At 45.9% G+C, this 24,984-nt stretch overlaps 1 protein-coding gene across 1 annotated transcript in view; it reads left to right on the top strand.

The window, feature by feature from the left end:
* The first annotated feature begins 3,037 nt into the window (after positions 1 to 3,037).
* Positions 3,038 to 24,984, top strand: part of LOC146173652 (glutamate receptor U1-like) — a 138,322-nt gene continuing 116,375 nt past the window's right edge. The window contains exon 1 of the mRNA XM_084584833.1: positions 3,038 to 3,159. Coding sequence (XP_084440959.1) covers positions 3,151 to 3,159 — 9 coding nt within the window. The 5' untranslated portion in view covers positions 3,038 to 3,150. The remainder of the gene's footprint in view (positions 3,160 to 24,984) is intronic.

Raw genomic sequence — 24,984 nt, forward strand, 5'->3', positions numbered from 1 at the left:
AATCAAGGGCACTGTCTATTTGCAAATTAGTAAGTGTAAACTCACTCGCTTTCTGTCACTATCATGATTTGGTTCAAGTAGTATTCTTTGTCTGTTATATTAATCTTCATGTTACGAATGCAGGTCTCATTGACTTTGACACATATACCGTTTGCGCAGACATCAAAGCCATTCCTGTAAGTTTGCCATAACAACCACAGTGTGTCACTTGTGTTGACTGCCTAAAAATAAAGAAAACTGAAACTTAATAGCAATATCATTTAACGCATACCGAACCCTTTGTGTGATGCTTCGAAGCACGAAGACTGTATCCACCTTAATATTACAAACGCCATTGATTTCCTTTCTAACACTTTGGGGCTTCAACGCGAGTTTGCGGGGCAGCATAAGTAGTATGAGCCTCTCATATTTTCACAGTGAGAACTAAATATCAGCGGCATGGTGCATTCCTTACATGTCGTCTCAATGTAGAATAAAGTGAAACCAGCAAAACTACTTAAGAATGAAACGAAAAGTAACAATTAGTCTCACCAGTTTGGCATTCACAAAGCCTTAACTTTTAATCTCCTGGTCACGACATTGGGTCTACAATATAAAATTGCGGAAATTAAATAAGAATCCTGAAGTTGTAGAGGCACAGTTTTAGCAAGTTCCTTTCAGTAGTCACAGGGTCGGCGCGCAATAACTACACATTCAACTCACAAACACTTGCTTTACTTTATTTCATGCATGCTAAACTAATTCACCATCTTAACAAGTACATTGTCCTCTCGCATAGGTGAATGAAATAAAACAAGTGTTACTTCACTTAGCTCGCTGCTAGGATATAGCGAGTGTATGGGTTTTCAGAGTGCTATGTTCCTTTTTCTCGTGCCTGTGCGCTTTGAAAACATGTCGTTTCTGACCGAGATTGCCAGATAAACGACTCCCATATTTTGCAAGGAATTCAATGTGAGCGACGTGATCCAGAAGCACCACGTTACGAAATAAATCTCCTATCTGCAAACACACATCGTTTGAAAGCAATCAGCGCACGCATTGTACTCAGATTTGATCGCGCTAGATTAGGATTAGTTGACTGCAAAGTCATAATTAGAGGGTACAAATTGCGGCCCTTTAGCCAAAGCTTGATGGAATGATCACGTATCCCTCTAACCTCCCCACAGATCCGCACTAAAGCCTCAAAGCAAGAACTATAAGCCATATTACTCAAGTAACAATATCACTTTACTTCTAGAACTGCAAATTTTAATATGATTTGCACATTTCTTCAACGCAAATTAAGGAATACCCTTTTTTTTTTTCAATGCAGTCCACGACATTGGAAAGTTTAGAATGAACAATAGCGCACACAATGTCAAGCACAGCTACTTTGCCCACTACAAGTTGTTTGGTTTGTAAAAAGAAAACGTTATAACTGAACAGCGAGCACGGAGCTTGGCAGTGCTCTCTTATAAAGACGTACTGCATAGCAAATGCGAATGTGCGTGTAATCATGCTAACTTTGTTGATGAGGTAGCATTATATACAGCTATAGAATTGTTTCCATGTGTTTGTGATCCAATTGTTTTACTTCCTAGGCTCTGTACGCGTGTCCGAAACTCCACCCACGCAAGCTGTAGGCGTGCGTGAGGTAACAGATGTCGGCGCTATCTCCTTCTGTCTGGACTTTGAGGAGTCGGTTCGGCGTCGGGCCTGGGACTGCGAGTTGGCGGAATGAAAACATGCGAGAATTTCACAGCCAGAAAGCAGAAAGTGGTTAGCAGAGTGTTGACTATTCGGCGAAGATCTGGGATTTTACACCACTGGGCTGCGGCTCCACTATCTCATGAAGCGACTCAAAGTTAAGTAAGCCGAGGGAGCGAGACGTTTGGCTAAGCATGCATCATCATCAAAGCAACAGCTGGGCACATTATAATCTAATCCCGCGCAGATTTCCTCGATGAAGCACTGATACATTGTTTAGGCAAGAACTGTACTACGCGGTCTTGCACGAGTTTCAGCTACTAAGTCGCTTTGACCATCATCGTCATTCAGACGCTCCGACGCTGCGCTGGATCGACCATTTCATTTGTCGCGGTGATTGTGTAGCCGTCGCACAGTACGTGGGCGCGTGTTTCTATTCCCAGAATATTACTTCACCATATCATAGAAGCTTGTCCACCTGTTATTCTTTTACATCAGCCTCAACATAAAGCGTTGGTTGAGAAGCCACCTTATTGAGGGCGTAAGCTTGAGGCTTCGAAAACATTCCAGATATGCATTTCTGCATTAAGTATTGAGAAAAATTCCAGTAAACTATTGAGCACAATATTTCTCCATATAGGTTATTTCATTACAACGAGTACCCAACGTACTTTCATATGCTACCTCTTGCTGTTCGAGTTCTTGTTGACTTGAAACTTGCTATCGTTCAGTAAAGATCAGTCTGCCCATGGCGGATTGCTCTCTGTATGCTCGTATAATACGTGTTCTTCAATGATAGCCTAAGGAATGCTCCATGATGTTCATAGATATTACCAGCAAGAGCCGACACGAGAACAATAAGGCTGCCTTCCTCTGCTTGTATATGGTTCTGTTTCAAATTCCTTTAGCTTGCTTTTTACAATGCAAAGAAAATCTTCAGTACCATACATTGCCCGGCAACTAAGACATTTGTAGCGCTGAAGCTTTCATGAGAGGCATTTACCCCTACGCTTATTAAAAAAGGCCAAAGGCCTTTTCCAAAAAGAATGTGGAAGCCAGCAGCCGCTGCGACATGACAGCGGGAGACTGCAGAAAGTAAACTTAGGCTCTTCTATGCAGCATTTGCGAATGCCGAGGACAAAGCCAGTTTAGCACTCTCAAGTTAAGCGAAGTCGAGTACATTACAAAAAAATATTGCGCGTTTCTTAGACTACAACCTTTTTCAATGTCATCGAAAGGCATCAGATTAAAACACATGGTAACCGACGGCATTCTGCCCTTCCAATTCAGGCGAATGACCGCTTCTGCTCTAGCGCCCTTCTCAGCCTCTCCTAAACCGACAATAAGTGAATGGCAGTTTCGTGAGGTGTGGTTGCACGGATGTGACAAAGACCAGATGTGGCAATGCAAACCAGTATGAATGCATGTAAAAAGCCTATTCTCTAGGCGTTTTCGAGTACCTTCATGACAATGGTGAGACCCAAATTTTGTCAGATCACTCTGTCCTCCATTGGTTCAGAAAATAACATTGTGTTCGCGCTGACCAGGACAGTCTCCTGTACATTTATATACACTGCGTGAGCGTCAGACCCAGTGCAGCGACACTTAGCCAAAGCAAAGCAGAACACGGGAGTGAACGATCATTCGCATCGGCTGTGATGCTAGCTTATGCCTGTGAGTTATATGATGCGAGTTTATGGCTATGAATTTAAAACCCCGCAAGGGTTGTCTTCGATTGCACTTCCACTTAGATTATCCGAACCATTTCTTTTAATTAATATCAGAGCACAACTGCCTTTATTACCTATCTGCTCCACCTTGGTGAACCTCTGTAAAATTTGAAGAACACTATATCCACTTAAGCTTCTCGGTCACTTCGCTCTCGCCCTATCGTATCATATCTAGTTATCCTTGTTAGCTTAGTCGACAGAGAGACTGCCTCGGATTGACGATAGTCCTAAGTTACAAACCCCGGAACACGAAAATTTTTACTTCAACTACCAAGCTTCAGGGAATTCAGTGTAACTTTGCTTTGTTGCTACATGTCTTAATATTAGTGGTAGATAACGTGTAGTAATTCTTTATAATTAAATAATGTATCAATATCAGGGGACCTCAGCCATCCATCCGTTTTCGTAAAGGTTACAAATGGTTTCATGGGCATTGTAGACATGCCCTCGCGAAACGTTCGCCTCTTTTTTGGCGCCCGGCGTTTCAGCTGCGAATAGTCGAGGCTAGACTGGTATTGTTAACAATCCGGAAGGCTGCACATGAGCACACTGGCGCAGCCTCACAAATTACGAACTTCGTGAGCTTCCCAAAAGCAGCGTGCTATTGGCTTCACATAATAAATTCCTTCAGCATGTCAGCATGCGTACTTTGGTTATTGAAGCTGAAATTAAAGCAGAGGATGGCACGCTTACCTGTATCAATCACGTTTTAGTGTTTAGCCATACTCGCTTGTTTACTGAAATAGGCTTGCCTGTCTGCAAAATTACGGAGCTTTTAACTTTGTTTTTGTTATTAATAAATGTTTCAGCCAAATTCCGCCTGCCAGGGCTGAACGTTGCTCAGACATTCAAAAACAAAGGAAAGGAAAACTTATACCGTTGTTAGGGTTGGCAAAATCACTTAAAAGTCGATAAACAGATAGAAACTTACAAAAGTATCAATTCAACGGAAAAGAAAATTCCTTAGAGCTAGGCTCAATCGCTCATGAAATTTACCCGCGATAACTGGTTGACATAAGTAGCCACCGCAAGATGTGTAACTGTCCTCAGCTTTTCCCGCAGCTGTCCTGGAACATGTGTAGTGATTTCTTTTGCTTTCCGCATGCCGTCTTAAGAGAAAACAGAGCACACCAACAACGCGCGGCGCACTCCAAAGCTACAAACACGCGTAGGGTGGCACAGCTGTTCAAGCGACACAAGCTTTGGACTCGGCCGAGGCATTTCAAGTTCCCTCTCAGACCGGGCATTGCGCGCTCTCTCTCCGGGTAGTATTCTAGAGTGTGGAATCGGCGCAGGACACCCATTCCCAACGCACCTACTCTGTCAATTACCTTAGAACCTTTCTAAAGACTCGCATAGCACCTACGCCGATCTCTGCAGAAGACCGGGAAAAGCGAACGAGGTGCTGCTCCTCCGCCTTTTCACCAACACGATGCTGTGCCCCCTGGTGCTTAAATGTTTCGATCCCCAGTTCACGGTAGCGCCAGCACTGTAGGGAGGCGGCTGACACCTATAAAATGATGTGGGCCTGCCACTAGAAAAACATCGATTACTCTCAATCAAACCCTTCTCTGGAGAACTGGGAGGTGGCTCAGCTCGGCTACCCAAGGCCAGTAGGTCTTGTATGCATCTTGTGCGGGTTGAGGCAATCGCAATGGGGTCCCTGTCTAGACACTCGACCTAGTGTTTTTAATACTAGGGCCCTTAAGGTTCCGCGCCATGCATACTGCCTTGTTTACACTGATGCTGAATAAATGCTCCGCAAGCACCAACCCTCTCCCGCCCACCTGTACTCATGCAATACCCGCCCAGCGCGTAATTGCGGCGCCTCTCAACACACGGCATTTCCTCTCTCTCCGGCCAAGTCCGATAGGCAGTCACGAGCCTTAGCTACTGTAAGTTTGGGCATCAGCTGCGAATTTTATCCGACATCACTAAAAAGAACGCACGAAAAATGCCCAAATCTTACCCGAAACAGACTGAAATATTCTGCTCATTTCTGTAAGAGCAGCGCCAAACCACGGCAGCGTACCTCTACAGTTAGCCCCAGTTCTTGATTCGATTCTTGATGAATAAGCGAAATAAAATAAATACTAGCAACGCCATCAAAAGGAAGACAACGACAAACACGGCTTCAGCGGTCTTAGTAGCTTCAGTGGCTTCAGCTGAAGCAAGCGCAGTGTCGGTCACTCAATTTTAAAAGAAAAACTCATTGCAAAAGCGAAAGAATGCATAGGCAGTCTCAGCTGCACGTGAACTTGCCTAACGAATTTACCGAATGCCGGCAGGTCGCTTTTCAGGTTATCTGAGCAAACATGAGCAGTCGACCTTTTCAGTCAGCCGTTTTCAGTCATCCCGCTCTTTTGCTTCGTGGTTTGTTCGAAATCCTCGAAAACACTAGTTTACACTCAAGAATACGTAAACGCTTGATCAAGCAAAAGTTCTGTTTAATTCATTTCAGAATCAATTTCAAAGACATTCCCGAAATTTTCTTTAAAACAATTCCGCAAAGCTTCTCTCGTTTTTCTGGTCTTCGTCGATCGCGCCTGAGTGCACTGAAGTTCACAAACTGCCCCTGATGCTGTATCAACTTTACTCCCTTTGATTGTCTTAGTAATTTGGCGAGAAAGATCGGTTCATGCGCTACAATGACAGTGATGAGGCCGCATGCTGGCGGCTGCTGAAAACAACAAATAAATGTTCGAGATATATTATTTGATAACAGTAAAACATTCTACAGTGTAATTGAAGGCTACTTGCATGACCCAACATTTCGTCCAGAAACTATTAGTTTAGGATTGTAACCTTCTTTGCACTTTATTTCAAGAGGTGACAAGTTCTTTTGTTCGGCATAGTGCTATGAAGCTCTGTGCGCCAGAGGATGAGACGAAACAATGTTCGATTTCTCTAGAGATGCTTACTGAGGAACCGACACTCTAATAGCGCAGGTCCTTCTTGTTGCCAGGACAGAAAAACGGTGTCTTTTTTTTTAAGTATGCTTGATAGCGCCAAAGAAAATCTTCTCTCAGAGCTACAGTGCTGCCAAGCAAATGTTCCAAACAATGCGTCGAGGAAAAAAAGCACTCTTACGATTCGTGTGGCGCGCACGATGGTGCAGTCACCCCTGCGGACTGCAAGTATGCGGATAGTAAAAGTTCTAGGGGCCCTTTGGAACACTTAAATGCGATCCGGCGAAAGCCTCTATCGCACGGTGGTCCGAAACCCTCCACTAATGCACCCCTTTCTTCCTTTTTCACTCGTACCATCCTCCTTTCTCTCTTTCCACTTTCAATCCCATCTTGCTCCCTTCCCTTACGGCGCGGTTGCGGTGTCCACAGAAAAACAAGTGAGACAGTTACCGCGCCTTTCTCTTCCTATAAATAAATCAGTTTTTTCTCTTTAGGGCATGGTTAGTGTCCGCGGAGAATTGACAGATACAGCGCCTTTTGTTTCCTGTAAACCAGTTTGAAAGGCTGCTGATGCCTGCTCTACCGCGTCTCCTTTTGTAATGCTTTGTGGTGCGGCGTCCGAGGAACTTTAAATGAAAGACGCCGCACGGACGCCTGGATCAGACGCCCAATGTAGTTCTTGTTGCGACTGTAGGAAGAAGGAAACGAAAATTTGGAGGACGCTTAAGCTTCGCCTTCAAGAGTGGAACGCGATAGCGTTATTGCACCTCGTTCGCACCGCCCACTCATTCGCTCGGTATGCTCTTGAGTCACACAGCGTTCGGCGCGGCAACGAAACGTGCGCCTGAGCAAGCGGAACGAACCAAAGAACTCGGTGTCTCGGAGGGAGAAAGCCGGGCAGCGACGCGCCATGAAGGCGGACGCGATCATGGGGCTGACGCCTTGATGGGATCGTCCTCTATCTCGCTTGGGAGCACCACGCAGAAGCATGATTCCTCGGAAGCAGCTCGGCACACATCGCAGGGGACGCTTTCCCAGCAGAAGCGCTACGGCGCAGCGATCACGTCAGGTGCGTCCGGCATCAGACGCTGCACCTAGCAATCGCGCTGTGAGCGGAAAGAGGAGCCGCGTCGCCTAAACACCGCTGTTCGAGTGACGCACGCTGAATGTTGGAAGGGGAGAGAGCGAGAAAACTTATTAAACGCAAGGGTATTGGGGCATACTCGCACCGGTACCCGCGCGGCCCGAAGTGGAGAAGCGGGTGAGCGAAGATAGTGATCTAAAGAAAGGAAAGACGCTTGATTCTACAACCCGTGAGGGTGCACGGCGAAACGTCAGGGGTGAGTGGCGCGCCACGTGTCGGGGCAGCGCCGCACATTGCGAGGAGGGGTTCTTCTGTGTTTGCCGCAAGATGACTCTGCATGTGCGCAGAGCGCAGAAGAAATGTAGCGGAAACGTACTTCGCTACTCGTGTAACTGCGACTTCTGTAAGTAACATGCTCATAATTACCGATATACCCCGCAGTATAACGTTCTACGGCACGTTTCTAAGGCAACACCGCATTCACTAGAAGCGCTTTTGAACATGCTCATAATTACCAATATACACCGCAGTATAACGTTCTACGGCACGTTTCTGAGGCAACACCGCATTCACTAGAAGCGCTTTTGTACCGCTTTCAAGCATCGAACTCGTGGCTGAGTGGTAGCGTCTCCGTCTCACACTCCGGAGACCCTGGTTCGATTCCCACCCAGCCCATCTTGGAAGTTGCTTTTTATTTATGAAGTGCATGCCGGGATTTATCGCTCGCGGCCTACGCCGCCGCCGACACCGGCTTTTCTGCGACGCGAGCTCCTTAACGCTACCGCGTTAAAATGCACGGGTCTGCTACTGGCTCTGTAGCTGAGCCACCTACGCTGCATCGTGCGGACACAAGAGATGTACTGACTGAAGGAGGGTTGAAATCTGGGTCAGTCTCTAAGACAATGTACTGATTGATTTATAGGAAAGGAAAAGCGCGGTAACTGTCTCACTTGTTTTCTGTGGACACCTCAACCGCGCCGTAAGGGAAGGTAGGAAGGTGGGAGTGAAAGTGAAAAGAGAGAAAGAGGAGCCGTAGTGGAGGGCTACGGAGTAATTTCGACCACCTGAAGATCTTTAACTACGCTGACATCGCACAGCACACGGACGCCTCTTCGTTTCGCCTCCATCGAAACAAAGCCGCCGAGGTCGGGTTCGAACCCAGGTACTTCGGCACAGTGTTCGGGCGGCTTACCACTGCACCACCCCGGCAGGGAAATATACGACAGAAAAAGAAGAGGGAGAGAGAGACGCGCGCCGCAACAGATCGTCCACCACCTAAGAGGGGGCGGGTGCAATGACGGCCCACTACAGATGCAACTCCGGTGGCAGGCTAGCCCACCGTATGGCCAGGAGCACGGTGGCCAGGAGCAGCCACACGTTACACCTTTCCAGTGGCTATATCGACAACCGCGCTATTTCGACGTAATTTTGACATTCTTTGTTTACTGTAAATAACTATTTACTCTATAATCATGAAACTTAGCTTCTAGAGACAGAGTGGAGAACATTTTAACGCGGTAGCGTTAAGGAGCTGGTGTCGCAGAAAAGCTGGTGTCGGCGGCGGCATTGGCCGTGAGCGATAAATCCCGGCATGCACTTCATAAATAAAAAGCAAGATGGGCTGGGTGGGAATCGAACCAGGGTCTCCGGAGTGTGAGACGGAGACGGTACCCCTCAGCCACGAGTTCGGTGCTTGAAAGCGGTACAAAAGCGCTTCTAGTGAATGCTGTGTTGCCTTAGAAACGTGCCATAGAACGTTATACTGTGGTGTATATCGGTAATTATGAGCATGTTACTTACAGAAGTCGCAGTTACACGAGTAGCGAAGTACGTTTCCGCTACATTTCTTCTGCGCTCTGCGCACATGCAGAGCCATCTTGCGGCAAACACAGAACCCCTCCTCGCAACGTGCGGCGCTGCCCCGACACGTGGCGCGCCACTCGCCCCTGACGTTTCGCCGTGCACCCTCACGGGTTGTAGAATCAAGTGTGTCTCCTTTCTTTAGATCACTATCTTCGCTCACCCGCTTCTCCCCTTCGGGCCGCGTGGGTACCGGTGCGAGGATGCCCCAATACCCTTGCGTTTAATAAGTTTTCTCGCTCTCTCCCCTTCCAACATCCAGCGTGCGTCACTCGAGCAGTGGTGTTTGGCGACGCGGCTCCTCTTTCCGCTCACAGCGCGATTGCTAGGTGCAGCGTCTGCTGCCGGACGCCTCTGACGTGATAATTAGAAAAACGTTGTACAGTGCACTTACAAGTGTTGAGTATGAATAACGCTATCGCGTTCTACTCTTGAAGGCGAAGCTTAAGCGTCCTCCAAATTTTATTTACACCAGCGGATGAAGGAGCTCCAGCCCTCCGTCAATTGGGATAGATGGCGGGGGCCCCGCCTCAGACGCAGGGTCGCCAGACGCTGGCCGGCGGCGTCCCAGGCAAGCTGGATGGCGGTTAGCTGGAGCCCAGGGTCCGAGCAGCGCTGCATGGTCTCCCAGAGTTATGAACCTAGAAGCCAAGTTTATGCCCATTTTTTTCCGGGAGGAGCTTAAACTTGCTTTCTAGGTTAATATTAACAATTTGTAATTGTACAATTAGAATTAATTACAACTGACGTGCGAGAGGTTCAAACTCGGGCTTGTTCTTTGAGTTGCAAGGGTGATAGGAGAATCGAGCCCACTAGGACCTTTGTGTGCTTTTCAAGACAGGCTTTTCGCATACCAGTCAGGCATTTTAGTAAGCCTTGATTAAGCAAGGCTTCATATTTACTTCGGGGGCCTTCCGTGTAATGGTGTAAGCCTTGATTAAGCAAGGCTTCATACTTACTTCGGAAGGCCTTCCGTGTAATGGTGTAAGCCTTGATTAAGCAAGGCTTCATATTTACTTCGGGAGCCTTTTACTTAGGGGGCCTTTTACTTCGGGGGCCTTCCGTCTAAGGGTGTAAGCCTTGATTAAGCAAGGCTTCATATTTACTTCGGGGGCCTTCCGTGTAATGGTGTAGCTTGCGACTCTATTATAATGAGTATGCTTGCTAGACACAATCTGAGAGGTTGCTGATCATGCGAGTGGCAAAGTTCATGTACCTGAACGAGCGCCTGCAAAAGCAGCGAAAGACAGACGACGTTAAAGCTAGACTAAAGAAATTTGGAGCTCGTCTTTTTATGGTAGGAAATAGACGTGCGCTCTCCAAGCATTCGTAAAACTTTGAATTATTCTCGCGATCAAACGATTTTCCTTTTTGAATTGCTTCAGTTATCACTGTTGGGGCCTTGAACTGAGATAGTGGTAAAATTTCGGTTACTCTAAAACATCCGGCGTACGCGTCGGCGTTGCGAGCAAAATTCACGTGCATGGCTCTGGCAGTGGGTTGCTGGCATTGCCAGACACTGATTCTGCGACGGTTTATGCGCCCAAACTTTGCGACATGATATAAGCCGAGAGGGGCCGCCAACTCGGGTTGCATATTTGAGGTGGAAAAGTGGAATAAGGTGGGACTTTCCAACGCTCTTGGATGCCCAGTCAGCCACCTAACTCATAGGCCACGCAAGACGCGTTCGTAGGGCGAGGTTAAAACGGGGTTTCATATGTCGAGTGGTCGCCGACCCTGGCGTGTCATGGCCTTAAAGGCAGAACTTAAGTGTCCCTCATTATTTTAGCTCACTGCAGAAAGTATGCGTCAACCAACGCGCAGAGTGCCTTTCAGGCAATTGCATGGCGGCCTGCTGCTCCACCGTCGGCGAATTATTATTAAAAATTCGTTCGTGCGTCTTCAGAGATTGTAGTATTTTTGTTGACGACTGCAGACTAATGAGATTCCGTCCCGCGAAAGCGAAATGTATGGGCGTATTTTTTTACACTGCGGGCTTAACTAGACTATTTTTTCTCCGACTAAAAGTATTTTTTCACGGAAATCCACACACCATAATGAGCGTCGAGAAAACATTTCCCAGAACGCTCTTTCCCACTTATCGCTAATACCTTTCTAGATGGAGGTTGGGGATCTCGACATTTTATGTCTACCTAATTACTTCGAATTGTGACCTCCAAACATCCCTAGCAACTTCTTTATGCTACTGCATAGCAGTACTATTACAGTATGTAGAGTGCAGTGCAAGTTATTCCCGACTGGAATCCCGCCATCAAGGTGCCGATACCACCTCCGCAGTTGCATTTTTTTTTCAGCGCCTCTGCGGAACGCACTGATAAACGCCGTTACACATTCGCTTGACACCGACAGTGCCTGATTACACTTTTCTTTGCTATATTGCGTAGGCCTGCCAATAAAATTTCTTGCTATCAAATTTTTGTTGACACCCTACATGACCTAATCAGATGCACGCCGGAGTACACAAAACTGCTTAAATATTCAGCCATACACGACAGCATAAACGATTTTGTGGACAATGAAGTAACGGAAAAAAAAAGATTAGCCTTGAGCCATAAGAAGCATGCCTATTTTAAGATTAAACCGAAAGTTTTATACTTTATCGCGCAAGTTGATTACAGCACTGAGACCATTTCCACACGCACGGATGGGAAGTTACCCTGCTTTTTGTGCGCTCCTCGCCGCGAGCGGCGCTCCCTTTGGCGCCAGAGTTACACCGGGGCTGCTGCGTTCACGATTTCACGCCCGGAGCATCCCCATTATTTCTGCTATCTTGCTGGCTGATGGCGTTGTAGCGATGGCCACGGAGTAGCTGCGCGCGTGATCTCACATCCGTGGCGATTTCGCTCGCTGTGAGTGCTACAGAGGAGCTGTTTGCGTGATGTCACGTGCACAGCGTTTTTGCGGTGTCGCAGCGAGTTCCCTGAATTCGGGTGCTGCAGAGATGCCCGTAGATATGTCTCTTGATTTCGCTGGCTTCCGTGCTATTCAGCGCGTGCAGTTTTTACAGCAACTTTCCCTTGAAAGTACTGTTCCAGCGGGTCCGCCAATTCGCCCTAATCTGGGACCTGTCAGCTTACAACCGCGAAACCATCTCAGCAACCTTGAACGGCTTCATCCATCTAGACTCACGACCCGTCGCGATCTCGCGGTCGCATAACTGGGGGGCATAGGTGCGCTTCATGACCATGTCTCACCCTGAGTGTCAACGTCTCTGTGCGCGCTGTAAAAGCGAGCCATCTGACTTGCATTGCTCTTATCGCGGCTGCGGTTCGCCTTCCCATTGGCATTTACCATATACTCTCGTACAATCACTTCGTCTAGTCGTCGATATCTGCTGGAACCTCTGTGTTCATGCACAGAGCGAAGGAAATGCCTTGCCAGTGCATATTTTGTTAGTTATTAGATCTCGCATATGCGCCCTGCTGTGGCTTTATATCCTGATCTCAGCGCTTGCTCCTTTGCTGAGAATACCGGATTTGCAGCACTCATCTGAGGCGTCGTTGCCTAGCCCGTATTGTTGCAGAGCCTAATCGCACACCATCAGTATATTCTCCAACTCACTCGTACGAATACCAGCTATACTATGGCTTCACAGTGCAATTTCGCCTAACTTCAATAAGGTTGCCGGCGAAGACAATAGAGGCAAGGAAGGAGGCTGCCCCTGTGATCTTGAGTCGGTAGACTCTGCGCGGTTCTGGTCCACTGCTGCAGCGTAGCTAGGAAGGGCAGAGCACTGGCACCTACTCTGAAGAGGGCCGGCGGGGTTGTATGGCTTTGTAAGAATACTTGCTGTATTGCACGGATGACTGGCAAGGGTGCTTCATGCATAACTTGTACTGGGTTGAAAGGCGCACTGAGCAGTCTCGAGATGAATGTATGCCTATGAACTGATGGTTAACGGTGTGTGTATGCAGTCTAGGTCGTTGATCAAAATTTTCCACGAAACCAAATATGTTGTAGATTGCCAGCTCTCAAACTCCACTACATTTTAACCCAGGATATGTTTTATGCCTCGTTCCCCTAACTTTTCCTTTAAGAAATTCTAACGATGGCTCGTACGTTACATGACTAATGGATTTTTTGACAATGTGCGAGCACTTTTTGTTTTTATAATGCTATAAAGAAACGTTATTTTCAACATTTTCCAGCATTGTACCTATATTGCATATTTACATGCAGTATTCTTTATATTTCTTCAATCTAAAGTATGTTAGGTCTGGCCCACTACGTTTGCTTAGTGTTTAGGTTCCAAGGACGCACGGGCAAACGCGAAGAAAGACGTCCGTTTACTACACGGGATACGTCAGCGTCACGGAACTCCGGATGGTCGAAATCCAACATTTCCAATGCCCTTGTAGGCGGAGTCAGTTAGAGACGTTAAGCCTTATTAGTCAAAAAAAAAACATAAATTTTGTCCGATGGTTTTTATAACATGAACATTGCATTGTTTCTTATTGTACAATGCATTATTTATTGCATCTGACTTATTTGAAAAGAAAGCCACAATGCTTAACACATCAAAACATAATTCTGTAGCAAAATAGATAAACAATTATAAATCTGTCACATGAACACTTAATATCCTCATTTACCTCGATCTGCATTAAGTTTTCAAGAAGAATTGAAACATCCAGTGCTACACTGGCGTTTTAAATGATCATTGAGAAGATTTCCTCGTGAGCGTTTGGTGACGTCGAGGGTGATGACGCCCGCTCTCTAATGTGCTTGAAAACTCAACAGCGCTTGAGAAAGAGGCTTCGATTCAGGTTCAGTTGTACTTCAAAGTGGCCTTGTGACAACCTCGACCTTATTTGAGTTGAATCCAGATCAACTTCGATGAGGATCGAAAGCGTTTTTGTGATAGTGGTATTAATGAGCGTGGCATATAGTGAAGAAAAGTAGCAATCGCACGGAATCACAGCCTGTATTGTATTATGCGGATTAATGAAGGCGGCTGAACATAGAAATTATTAAAAAGCACTTCATTTTCTCCCGCATAACAAGTAACAAAAATTCAGAATAAAACATATAACGAAACAAAAGTAAATATATTCAAGGAAAATTGAGCAGTGTTGAAAAAATAGGTGACTGCTTTTATTTCAACGGGTAGAAATGAGCAAAGAGTAATAGAAGGGTTTATATTCAATGTCATGAAGTGTACATAAATAATCCGCCCGCATAAGGTAGATTATTCTGGCAATGAGAGCTTGTGGTTGGACATAATAATTCATTGCAGATAAAAGGCCATACTGACATTTTTCATTGATGGGCTGGCGTTAGAAATTTGGTTTTGCAGCTACTCCAGAGGCTATATAGTTTGCACTTTGCTGCATGTTTCTTTGCTTTGAATGGTAGTGGGCCCAGGACCCACAAGAAGGTGAAATATATTGAAATAAAAATAAGTTGAATATTTTTTCAAACAAGCTTCAGCAAGCCTAACAATTAGAACGAAATGCGCGATGCTCCTGTTTGATAGCCGTAAACACGCGAACTTCGATTAATGTTTAAAATGCCCAATCACATGTCGGCCTGCAAGCTCTATGCTCTTCTGTGTATCTCATGTCAGTTTCACCTTGTTTTCTTATGCAAGTAGCCACGGGCACCAGTTGAAAACATGACCAAATGGGCACAAACCGGGGACTATAACACTGACCGTAACAGGCTAGGCGGCGTGTGAGGACATGGTCGTGTGTGCGCTAAATGCGTGCGTAATTGTGCACGTCGCGGAATAGAAGTTACAGAAAAAACTGCACTTAACACTATCATGTGCCATGATGCCTCAAATACGGATGTGAGGTTCTTCAGGTTTCGGCTTCTGTCTACATATTTGGCAGAAATTACCAACAAAGGAATAGGTCGTGGGGCTCAAAAGACGAATCATTTCTACGTGATAACTGTGTGAACCGCTTCAACCATTAAAAACAAACAAAAACAGCTCATTTGAAGCACAGAAAAATACTAAGGCCTTATATATGAGGCCTTAGTAGGCCTCATATATATTAGGTGGCGAAGTAAAAGGAAATTCGCAGTAAATAAAGCCATATATGGGTAGATATCGGCCTAATTAAGATTAGGTATAACAAAAATCTATGCAGCAATGTGCCCTTATTTGGCCCATATCTGGTTTACCAGGACCCATATAAGCCAGAGATGAATGGCTGATGTCGCGCGACCTTATACAGCCAAAGCAGTAGTTTCCATTGCGAATTTATGGGCAAGATCAGGGATATATAATGAAGTTCAGCCCTAGCTACATACGGCCGGAGGGTAGCACACATGAAAGTCTTACGTCGCATTCACAACTTGCCGAGAGATAGCGAGGGGTCATTCAAAGTGCCTCCTCGATGAACACACAGAGGAACACACATAGTGCATTTCAGTGCAATTTATTCGCTTGCTTCATGACTGCACTTCACCGTTTCCCGTTATATCGACAGGATCTTTGATATTATGACAGTCTTCTGTATATGGGTTGTATACTGTCGTCGTGTTGCAATATGTATCAAAGAAAACCTTGCATTCACTCGGAGGATCAGTGTCCGTAGGCTTTCCCACTGTATACAATTCACAAGTTCCGACGTCTGAAAAACAATACGTGCGACATTAAAAGGCTTCTGTAGATGCGCGAACATTTAGGCAAGTGAATTTCGAATTTCCGAACCCCTTCTTATTTTTCGGATGACTACTTGTTTGTCAGTAATGGAATAAACGTATTTTATTTTACACATCTTTAGATTATTCGGCAGGCGAATTCATATAAATTAAATGATAAATGCACTCTGCCTAACACAACTATGAAGTTGGTTTCGTCCGTTTCTGGCAGTCCACTTTATTATTTCATTTGCTCACTATACACGGCACGCACATTTATCAGGGTTGTGTGTGTGTAGAGGGGGGGGGGGGGGGGGCATTGTGTATGTTCAAATGAGGTGTCTACGTTGATCCATGTCACTGAAATGTTTGGATATTCTTGATCGAGTAGTCTGTCACATGCATGATTTGCACCAATATCATCATCAGCAGCCTGATTATACCCACTGCAGGGCGAAGGCCTCTCCCATATTTCTCCACTTAACCCGGTTCTGTGCTAACTGCATCCACTTGACCCCTGCGAACTTCTTAATCTCATCCGCCCACCTAACTTTCTGCCGCCCCCTGCTACGCTTTCCTTCCCTTGAAATCCAGTTTGTTACCCTCAGCGACCATCGGTTATCCTCTCTTCGCACTACATGTCCTGCCCATGTCCATTTCTTCTTCTTAATTTCCACTAGATTTCGGTAACTTGAGTTATTTCTCTGACCCACTCTGCACGCTTTCTATCTCTTAATGTTACTCCTACCATTTTTCGTTCCATAGCTCTCTGGGTTGTCCAAAAGTTAAGTAGAACACTCTTGGTTAGCCTCCACGTTTCAGCCCCATAGGTGAGTACAGGCAAGATGAACTGTTATATATTTTCCTCTTGAGCGATACCGGTAAGCTGCTAGTCATAATCTGCGAGTGTTTGCCAAATGCGCTCCATCCCAATCTTATTCTTCTTGTTATTCTTCTTGCACCAATATAGCCATCACTATGGTTGTCATGGAGCAAGAAAATTACGGTATTGCAACTAAACAAATGTACTTGAAACATACCTTGTCATTGGGCAAATATTTAGGAGAATCCACAAGGGTGGACTAGATGATTTGTAATACGGGAGTAATTACTAATTGACATCCCCCAAGCGCAGCGACACGGCTACAAAGGAAAGCTGCACAGCTTTCTAAACCCGCTGTCTTGAATATTGATCATATGGGTACGGCAACAACAACATAATTATGCGCTCATTGGAAAGAATAGCTTTCAACATTACTGCATCTGTGGGTAAGCGCCCTTCAGGGAGAAGGTATCACTCTCACGCGCTCCTGATGAGAAGTTTTGGAACGCAGATCTATAAAGGAACGTTATTCCGCCGAAAAAGAAACATTCAATTAGACGAGCATCATATATGCGTCGAAATAAAGCGCTGGGGCGAGGCACGTCGTATAATCTCCTGCAAAAAGAGAACACGAAGCAGGCCCTAGTAACGGTGCTTCCTCTGGCGGTCGGTCGCGATTCGTAAATGTTACACTAACTGGCTGCGCTTCTTGGCCACCGTGCTAGTGGCTCTGTCGGATCGCCTTCTTCACCGCGCATTGGGAGCCCTAGTGGGTGGTTGGGAACTCCAAATTTGGATGCACCGCTTCACGGCGAACTCCAGAACTAGGTGCATCACTGCTTTGATAAGATGTTTCGATACGAGGTACTCGTATGACAAGGCTTGCTGTTGTGCGCGGCAGGGGGAAGTCATCCTCCATCGGCCTCATGTACTAACTGCGCTTCTTATGCCACGGACGGTCATTAAGGGAGCAGATGAGCGCACTCTCAACACGAACAGTCGTGCAAGTATCTGCTTGAATCCTAACTATAGACCGCTGCCTTCTGCTCACCAGCATGTATTCCCCTTAAGAAACTCTACTAATTCCTTTCGGGCACATGCGTGGGGAATTCAATAGAGACGACCCTCTGCGGCTTGCTTCGTACATCCTTTCTGACGTTCTGCACACCGCGTATTAAAGTCGAGCTTGGGTCATTTTGTTTCTTTCGAAGCTTGCGTTCTTTCTTCAAAGTTCAGCAACTGTACTCTATGTATGCATTAACCTTAATTGTGTAAAGTGCACAAACAGATCATCGGCTTCTAAATTGACATCGCGATCAGCACAACTACTAGACTTTTGAAATAACGCGCGCATAGCGTCGGATAAACCTCCTACCCACGCGGTAATTTAGCATATTTACCGAGAGCTATCGGCTTGGTTAATTAAATTTTTCATAGAGTGGTGCACTCCGCTCAGCAGTTTACGCAGACTGCACACACGGCTCGTCAATCGCTCTCTGGTTTTCCGACTTCCCAGTCCGTGTTCTAACTACCCCCTTTTTCCCTGTTTTACCTAATTTTGCACTTTTACATGGTCCAAACTCGTTCTTTTACATGTATCCGGATTGGCTGGCCATAGGGTTTTCTTGGCAGGAAATACTGGAGTGGGTTGCCATTACCTTCTCCAGTGAATCACATTTTGTCAGAACTTTCTGCCGTGACCTGTCTATCTTGGGTGGCCCTACACAGCAGAGCTCACGACTTCATCGAGTTTCGCAAGCCCCTCCGCCACGACAAGGCAGTGATCCATCCGTATAACTCGTGCTATGGTATTTCCAGTTGTGATGTATGGATGCGAGAGTTGGACTGTGAAAAAGGCTGACCGCCGAAGAATTGACACGTTTGAATTGTGGTGCTGGCGAAGACTCTTGAGAGTTCCTTGGACTGCCAGAAGATCAAACCTGACTGCTCATTGGAGGGTCAAATTCTAAAGTTAAAGCTCAGCTACTTTGGTCATCTGATGAGAAGAGAGGAGTCGCTGGAGAAAGATTTGATGTTGGGAAAGGTTGAGGGTCGCCGGAGAAGGGGTAGGCAGCGAACGCGATGGTTAGATGGCATCCTCGAGGCACTGCAGATGAAGTTATGTGATGTTAGGAAGATAGTGAGAGACCGGAAAGCGTGGCGTGACATGGTCACGAAGAGTCGGACACGACTGAACGACTGAACTGGATTGGCTGTATGAATTTTCTCGCGTTCTTGCAGTAAAGTTCCACCTCCTTAAAGCACCCAAGTGCTAGGGCATGATTGGTTGCTGTGTTTGAGGTTGGGATCTCTTCGCAGAATTGCGCGCGGTGTATGTTGTGACGCGATCTCTTCATCACAGAAATTCACACTGTCACGACGAACTTTCCTTTTTGTTTTATGCGCCACACAAAGGGCCGCCTACAACATTGGGATTTTAGATAATAATCTTTAACGGCCGCGCCGGAGCGGTTGACCGGGAATGGATAATAAGGAGGCTTTGCATGGAAGTATTCTACAAAATCAATTTACACCTACAGATGGCAGGTGCAATTTTAATTGCACATGACACTACGTCCGTGCAAGATGCCGTAAAAACGGCTATGGATGAGGATGCGCTTCTGAATGCTCTCAATTTCAGGTTACACGCAATATGAATGCCGATGAGAATAGACGATTGGACAGCCGTCGCTATATGCATATAAATTCGCCGAGCACCGTAAACGAAATGTCGACGTCATGCTTTTGCATTGCACAGTAGCACACAGCTTCTTTTTCGTTTACTTTCTAATCAGCTATCTTTCAGCCATAAAATGAATGCGCTACTAACTTCCCGTTGCCGTTCCGTGTAATTTAAAATAAAGAGTGATTTCTGTCTCTCTGAGTGTATTTTATGTGAATCATCACTAGCTCGCCATTTACTTGCATTTCCCAGCTGCAGAGCGGTAGTAATTTTACATGCGAATGAATTTGGGGCTTTCTATTTTTCATTTTTACATTTCTCAAGATTTGAATATGCACCACTGAAGAAATTCTCAATCATGAGAATTCTCCGTCATCTACTCGCACGAAAACTTCAGCGTCGACTCTTCCTTCTTTATTTCTATGCTTTCGGCAATGCCAGTGACAATTATAAAATACTAAATTTTAATTATGAACGAAAATGTGCAATTTTTCTACAGCATAAATTCAACGCCCATAAAACCTAAGACCGCAGAATGAAACAATCAAATCAGCACTTAATTATTGCACGATAATGCCCGACAAAATTTAATTTTGCTGTACACAAATTTAAACATCTAATTTTTAATAAAATCCTAATGTCACGTTTTCTATAACCGACCCGCAAAAAACACTGCAAGTGTTTCTTGCAAAACTAACGTCAATTTCGTTTGTCAACATGCTTGCACATCTTGTATAGAAGAACAATTCAAAACCAGATATGGCGGGGAAAAGTGATAGCCTCAGACTTCTCATCGCTGAGATGTATAAGGCTATCACTTTTTAAGGAATGAAAACCGAAAAAGCACCTCATCCTTCGCAATACAAAAAAATATTGCAAGGTCTTACTTTTTCAGGATGTGTATTATTTATGGCCACCTAAACTACAGCAAATACATAGCGCCTGATGTAAAAATGCAGCTTTAAAAATTTTAGGGACACTTAAGCATCTTTACCTGCTATCACGCTAAAGCATTTTTGTCTGTGTTTTATTGAGTATATGTTACTTGGTTGAAAAATTAGCGTTGAGCAGTATATGTTGTTGATTAGTATTTATTACTTTGTCGACTAATTATGTTGACTAATGCGACATCAGCAATCAACATGATCATATTTACTTATGAACGCCTCAGTGCATACCTCGAAAATACGTTATCACGACAAGTGGCAATTCCCTAGATGCGCCTTTACTCACCTTCAGACTTCGAAGCATCGTGGCAGGTTAAGTGAGTACAGCGCATTTTTAGCGTAATAAATACCACTTTTAAGAAGCCAAAAAAGAAACCCTTGTGACGGAGTTGCAGCGTGCAGTCTCTCATGCAGTTGGCCTAAGTTCGATACACGTATAGACTACATTTTGTTTTATAATCAATTCGGCGGACATTGTCTGTTCATGCATCCCAGACACAGATACTGATCACGCTAATCATGAAGCAATAAATACTTTTGCCTTAACACATTAACCGAGACAGCTGAGTTTTGATTACTGCCTTCAACAGTATTTCTGTCATCTGCTTTTGAATAGTGTCTTGCGAGTAGGAGCTTGAAAGGAAAGAAAGGCCACAACACAAGAATACCGGAGGCTGACAAGTAACACCGCATCTGTTTAATTCCTTCTTGTGATCCGACTGGTAAGCGTGATACTAGAAATAAAAGACCGCTTTATGCATCTGACGCAGAAACACCAAACTCACTAAACAACACACACTTTTTATCTAGCCATCTTTCACACTCTAAATTTCAAACCGATTAAGTTTTATTACTTGAATAAATGTCATGTATAGCTTGCGGTGTTATTCGTCGTTTTTTAATGTCATAAGAATAAATTAAGGCAGTAAAAAGACCTTAGTTTTAAACTTTTATGTCATCTCTTTTCTTCTGAGCCTTAAAGAATTCTCAGGTCAAACAGCATTCCGTCTGTGGCACACACGTCAATACAAGTTTACTATAGGAAAGTGTCCGGCTGCATTAGTGGTATAGAGCTTTCGGCTTATCGAAAGCAAGAATATATAACTTAATATTGCCGTCACTTATTTCGTTATCAAGCTGTCCGATGAAAAACACCAGGCAGCGGCTGCTTGGGTACCAAGACGCCAGCGTCCAGAGCTGATGCAGTCCAGCGCCTGAAATTACAAAAACAGCCTCTGTTATAGCACACAGGCGGGAGCACGAATGACAAGAGCTGGCGAAAGAAAATATGAAAAATATGAACAAATTCACGCATCGTGCTAGGTAACAGCCCCTCCCCCTACCCTAACAAACGAGCTAGAAAGAAAAAACAGGTTGTTACTCAAGCTCTGCCTAATAGGCAGCACATGAAAGTGTTAATTCAGACCATTTTATTCACACGCAGTCTCTTTTGTCCACATTTCCGCATTACTGAGCTTTAGGTAAGACAGCCATCTACACCACATTTAGCGCCATCTTCATCCTACCTCAGCCAAGTCAGCGTGTGTATTGTCCGCATGATGGTCCAGCTAATAGCCCATTATGATGAATTTGACGTTCCTTCGGCTTATTAGGATTGTTGATGTGCAATTTTTCCTTTCAACTCTTTCAAATGTGCCACATCAAGCTGTTATTGTGATCAGTGGTTCTTATCAGAGCGCAGCTATTATGCGCCCGTTTGGCGGTTGGGTCGCGTCAGCGTTGGTGTAGTTTCAGGTGTAACCGAACGAAAGGCATCCACATGCGAAATAAAAATTTTCAGAATAAAAAATGGCTGCGGCTTAGCTCGACTAATTCCGGTTATGTGAGTAAAAGCTTTGTTATGATTGAATTCGCAAATCCTTTTCAATGATGAGACACCAGCGGCTACCTCCAAAGCTCTTCTCTGCCTTCTTTCGGCATCACTCACCCCTGAGAAGCCATTCAACGCTCCCTCCATCGCCGGTCTCTGCTGCTAGCTTCGCACGTTTAACTTCCCTACCTCTAACAAGATCCTCAGTGTGATTTCTAGCGTCAGCCGGGTGATAAGACTCTGCTTGTCGTCTCAGCCCCACAGTGTAGACGAACCTGACCGTCTCGCTTAATCCATCGCGAGAAAATTCAAGGCGGAAATGTGTGTGTGCGCTTTATATATTGCGGTATGTATGCTAAGAGCATCCGTTTCAGCACGGTGTCTACGGTACACATTCGGAGCACCGGTGGCGGAACATGGTTCATCTCTGGCTGCCATTTTACCATTTTATTCGTCCTCTCGAACTGAGAAAAAAAAGCAGAGGAAGCCCGGACCAGCAAAAGCTTTGACAGGCTTAAAACCAGGCTTTTATTAGGCTGGCGACGAAAGACGTGTTTCCGCGTAGATGCGAGGCGAGTGATCGCCGCCGGCTCCACGCGCCGCAGCTGCGGTGTAAAGTCACGTGGTCCGTCATGTGGCTAACATACCTCCACTCCTCCCCTTGAAGGTCAAATTTACCGCACTATTGACCTTGGCTCGACGCGACTAACAAACTTTTCGCTTTAATAAAGTTTGCCATATGTGTGAGGAAGCGAGCGCCGCCGTCTCCACGCGCCGCACATACGGGAAAGAGGCAGGCGGCGCGGCTCCTCGCATCCACCTGAGGTCAAATTTACGGCGCCGGTGACCTTGGCAAGACGAGGCTAATAAGCTGTCGCTGTACCTGCGCCTGATCAAGCACACGAGACTGCCCGCAGGAAAGAATGAGGGCCTCATCGAGGCTGGCACCGACAAATGCTAGATCCCCATTTTATCTCTCTCTCTCTTTCTCTCTGGCCCCATACTACTATGCTCTCCCCACACGTTCTCATTCTGTTAATGTGAAATCCTAGTGACTAGTAACTTTCGGCCCCCGTACCGGTATTGTTGTGCCTTGTACCATGACTGTAAATAGCGCATAAATTCCACTTTCGTTCACCTCATATTGTGGACTCGAGGCCTTGATACCTGGACACGGACCAGAATCATAACAGTCTATATTGCTTGACGTCTCAAAACGAAATCGGCTATGAGGAACCTAGTAGTTGAGCATTGCGGAACGTTTGTTCTCAGGGGGTTATTTAACTTGTTCTGGCATCGCATAGCTCACGGGCGCCTCGCTTTTCGCTTCTATCCAAAAGCGGCCGCACCGCCGCAGCCGGGATCGCACCCAAGTCTTTGTTTGTGTTCAGCCGTCGGCCACCACAGCCACTGAGCCACCGCGGATGGATAATGGCAAAATTAGAAGAGCTATAGTTCTGTTATGGCTGAGACGAGCGCCTCAAGCGTTTCTTCCCCTCGCTGCTTCCCTCTAAGCTATACAAAGAGGAGAATATTCCCCTGGCGACACTCACGTCAACACCAATGTCTGTTAAGAAGCCGACACAGCCGCGATAGTGTGAGTTGAAAGCGATACTGGGCAAGCCATAGCGCGAGAGTCTTTTTGTTATATATTTCTCGATGTCCCTGACAGCTTCCTCCACTCCTTCATTTTCGCCTCTTACTTATTTCCTCTCCTCTCTTATCGCCACCACCTGGGTTCTTTTATCTCATTCCTGGCTCTAGTTATGGGTTACCGTAGAACGGCTGCATACAAGATGGGCTCTGCTTTTAGCTGATCAAGCCATGACGGTTGCCTAAACTAAGCAAAGGCTAATCTATAACCATAGACGTGAACTGAAGGCTGAGCGGCAGTGGTGGCGAATGTTTTGCGCTGACGATACGCTTCCCTCCCTTTCCATCTAGCATTACCCTCTTATAGCACGAAGTTCGATATAGGCGGTAGTTTGTCCGCTCTCTATGTGTGGATAGTGACACCATTGTCGTCGACCGCCTCATTTCGATCTTGCCACGACGCCGATCGGCTTCTTTCTGACAACAAAAATATTTCGCAGTATTCTACGCCGACGTGGAGCGTCCCGAGAGTCCTGCCTCGGTGTCTTCGTGGCGCTCTAAGGGGCCCTCAAGGGCACCCGCGGAGGGCCCAAGAGTAAACGTTCTTTGTGGTACGGGTGAATGACCGGTGGGCAACTGTTGCAAACTCTGTGCACGTTGTGTTTTCCTGCGTGTTATGCTGTTTCTTCTAACGCCAGCAGACAGAATCTTAGCTCAGCATACTCTCGCCAATGGACCTTCTGGCGCTGCCACTACTGTCCTTGATAAAACGATTATCACGCAAAGCTAAGAAAGCGGTAGCAAGGCCCGTGACAAATATTTCTGTCGCATCCGTGGTAGCGATGCCATCCCTTTTGGAGCCGATTTAGCGCCTATCGTGAAAGACGAAAGCCATTAGGGGCAAAGTCACTGGACTCAGGATTTTCTTCGGTTTTGCTCGTGTCTCCCTGTCGTTGACGGGGAGACTACTGCACTTCTTCCATTCGTTTCTCTGACGGAACCCATTTAAGCTCGGTAATTTTAGTTTCCGGCCGCCCCGATCACTGCCTTTGGACGGAATTCATCCATGTGACGACTCAGAACTGACGCCTATTAATGGTTCACGCCCTATTATGGACTGTTTATGCGGCGCACCCGGAAGGAAGAGCAGCAACTCTCTGTACTCTGACCAGGTGCGCGCACAACTATCCATATCCAGCGAATTTCTTCAATGTCAAGGGCCGAGG

Source organism: Amblyomma maculatum, chromosome 11 (assembly GCF_055883805.1).
Source record: "Amblyomma maculatum isolate TAMU_Amacu chromosome 11, ASM5588380v1, whole genome shotgun sequence".
NCBI classification, from domain to species: Eukaryota; Metazoa; Arthropoda; class Arachnida; order Ixodida; family Ixodidae; genus Amblyomma; species Amblyomma maculatum.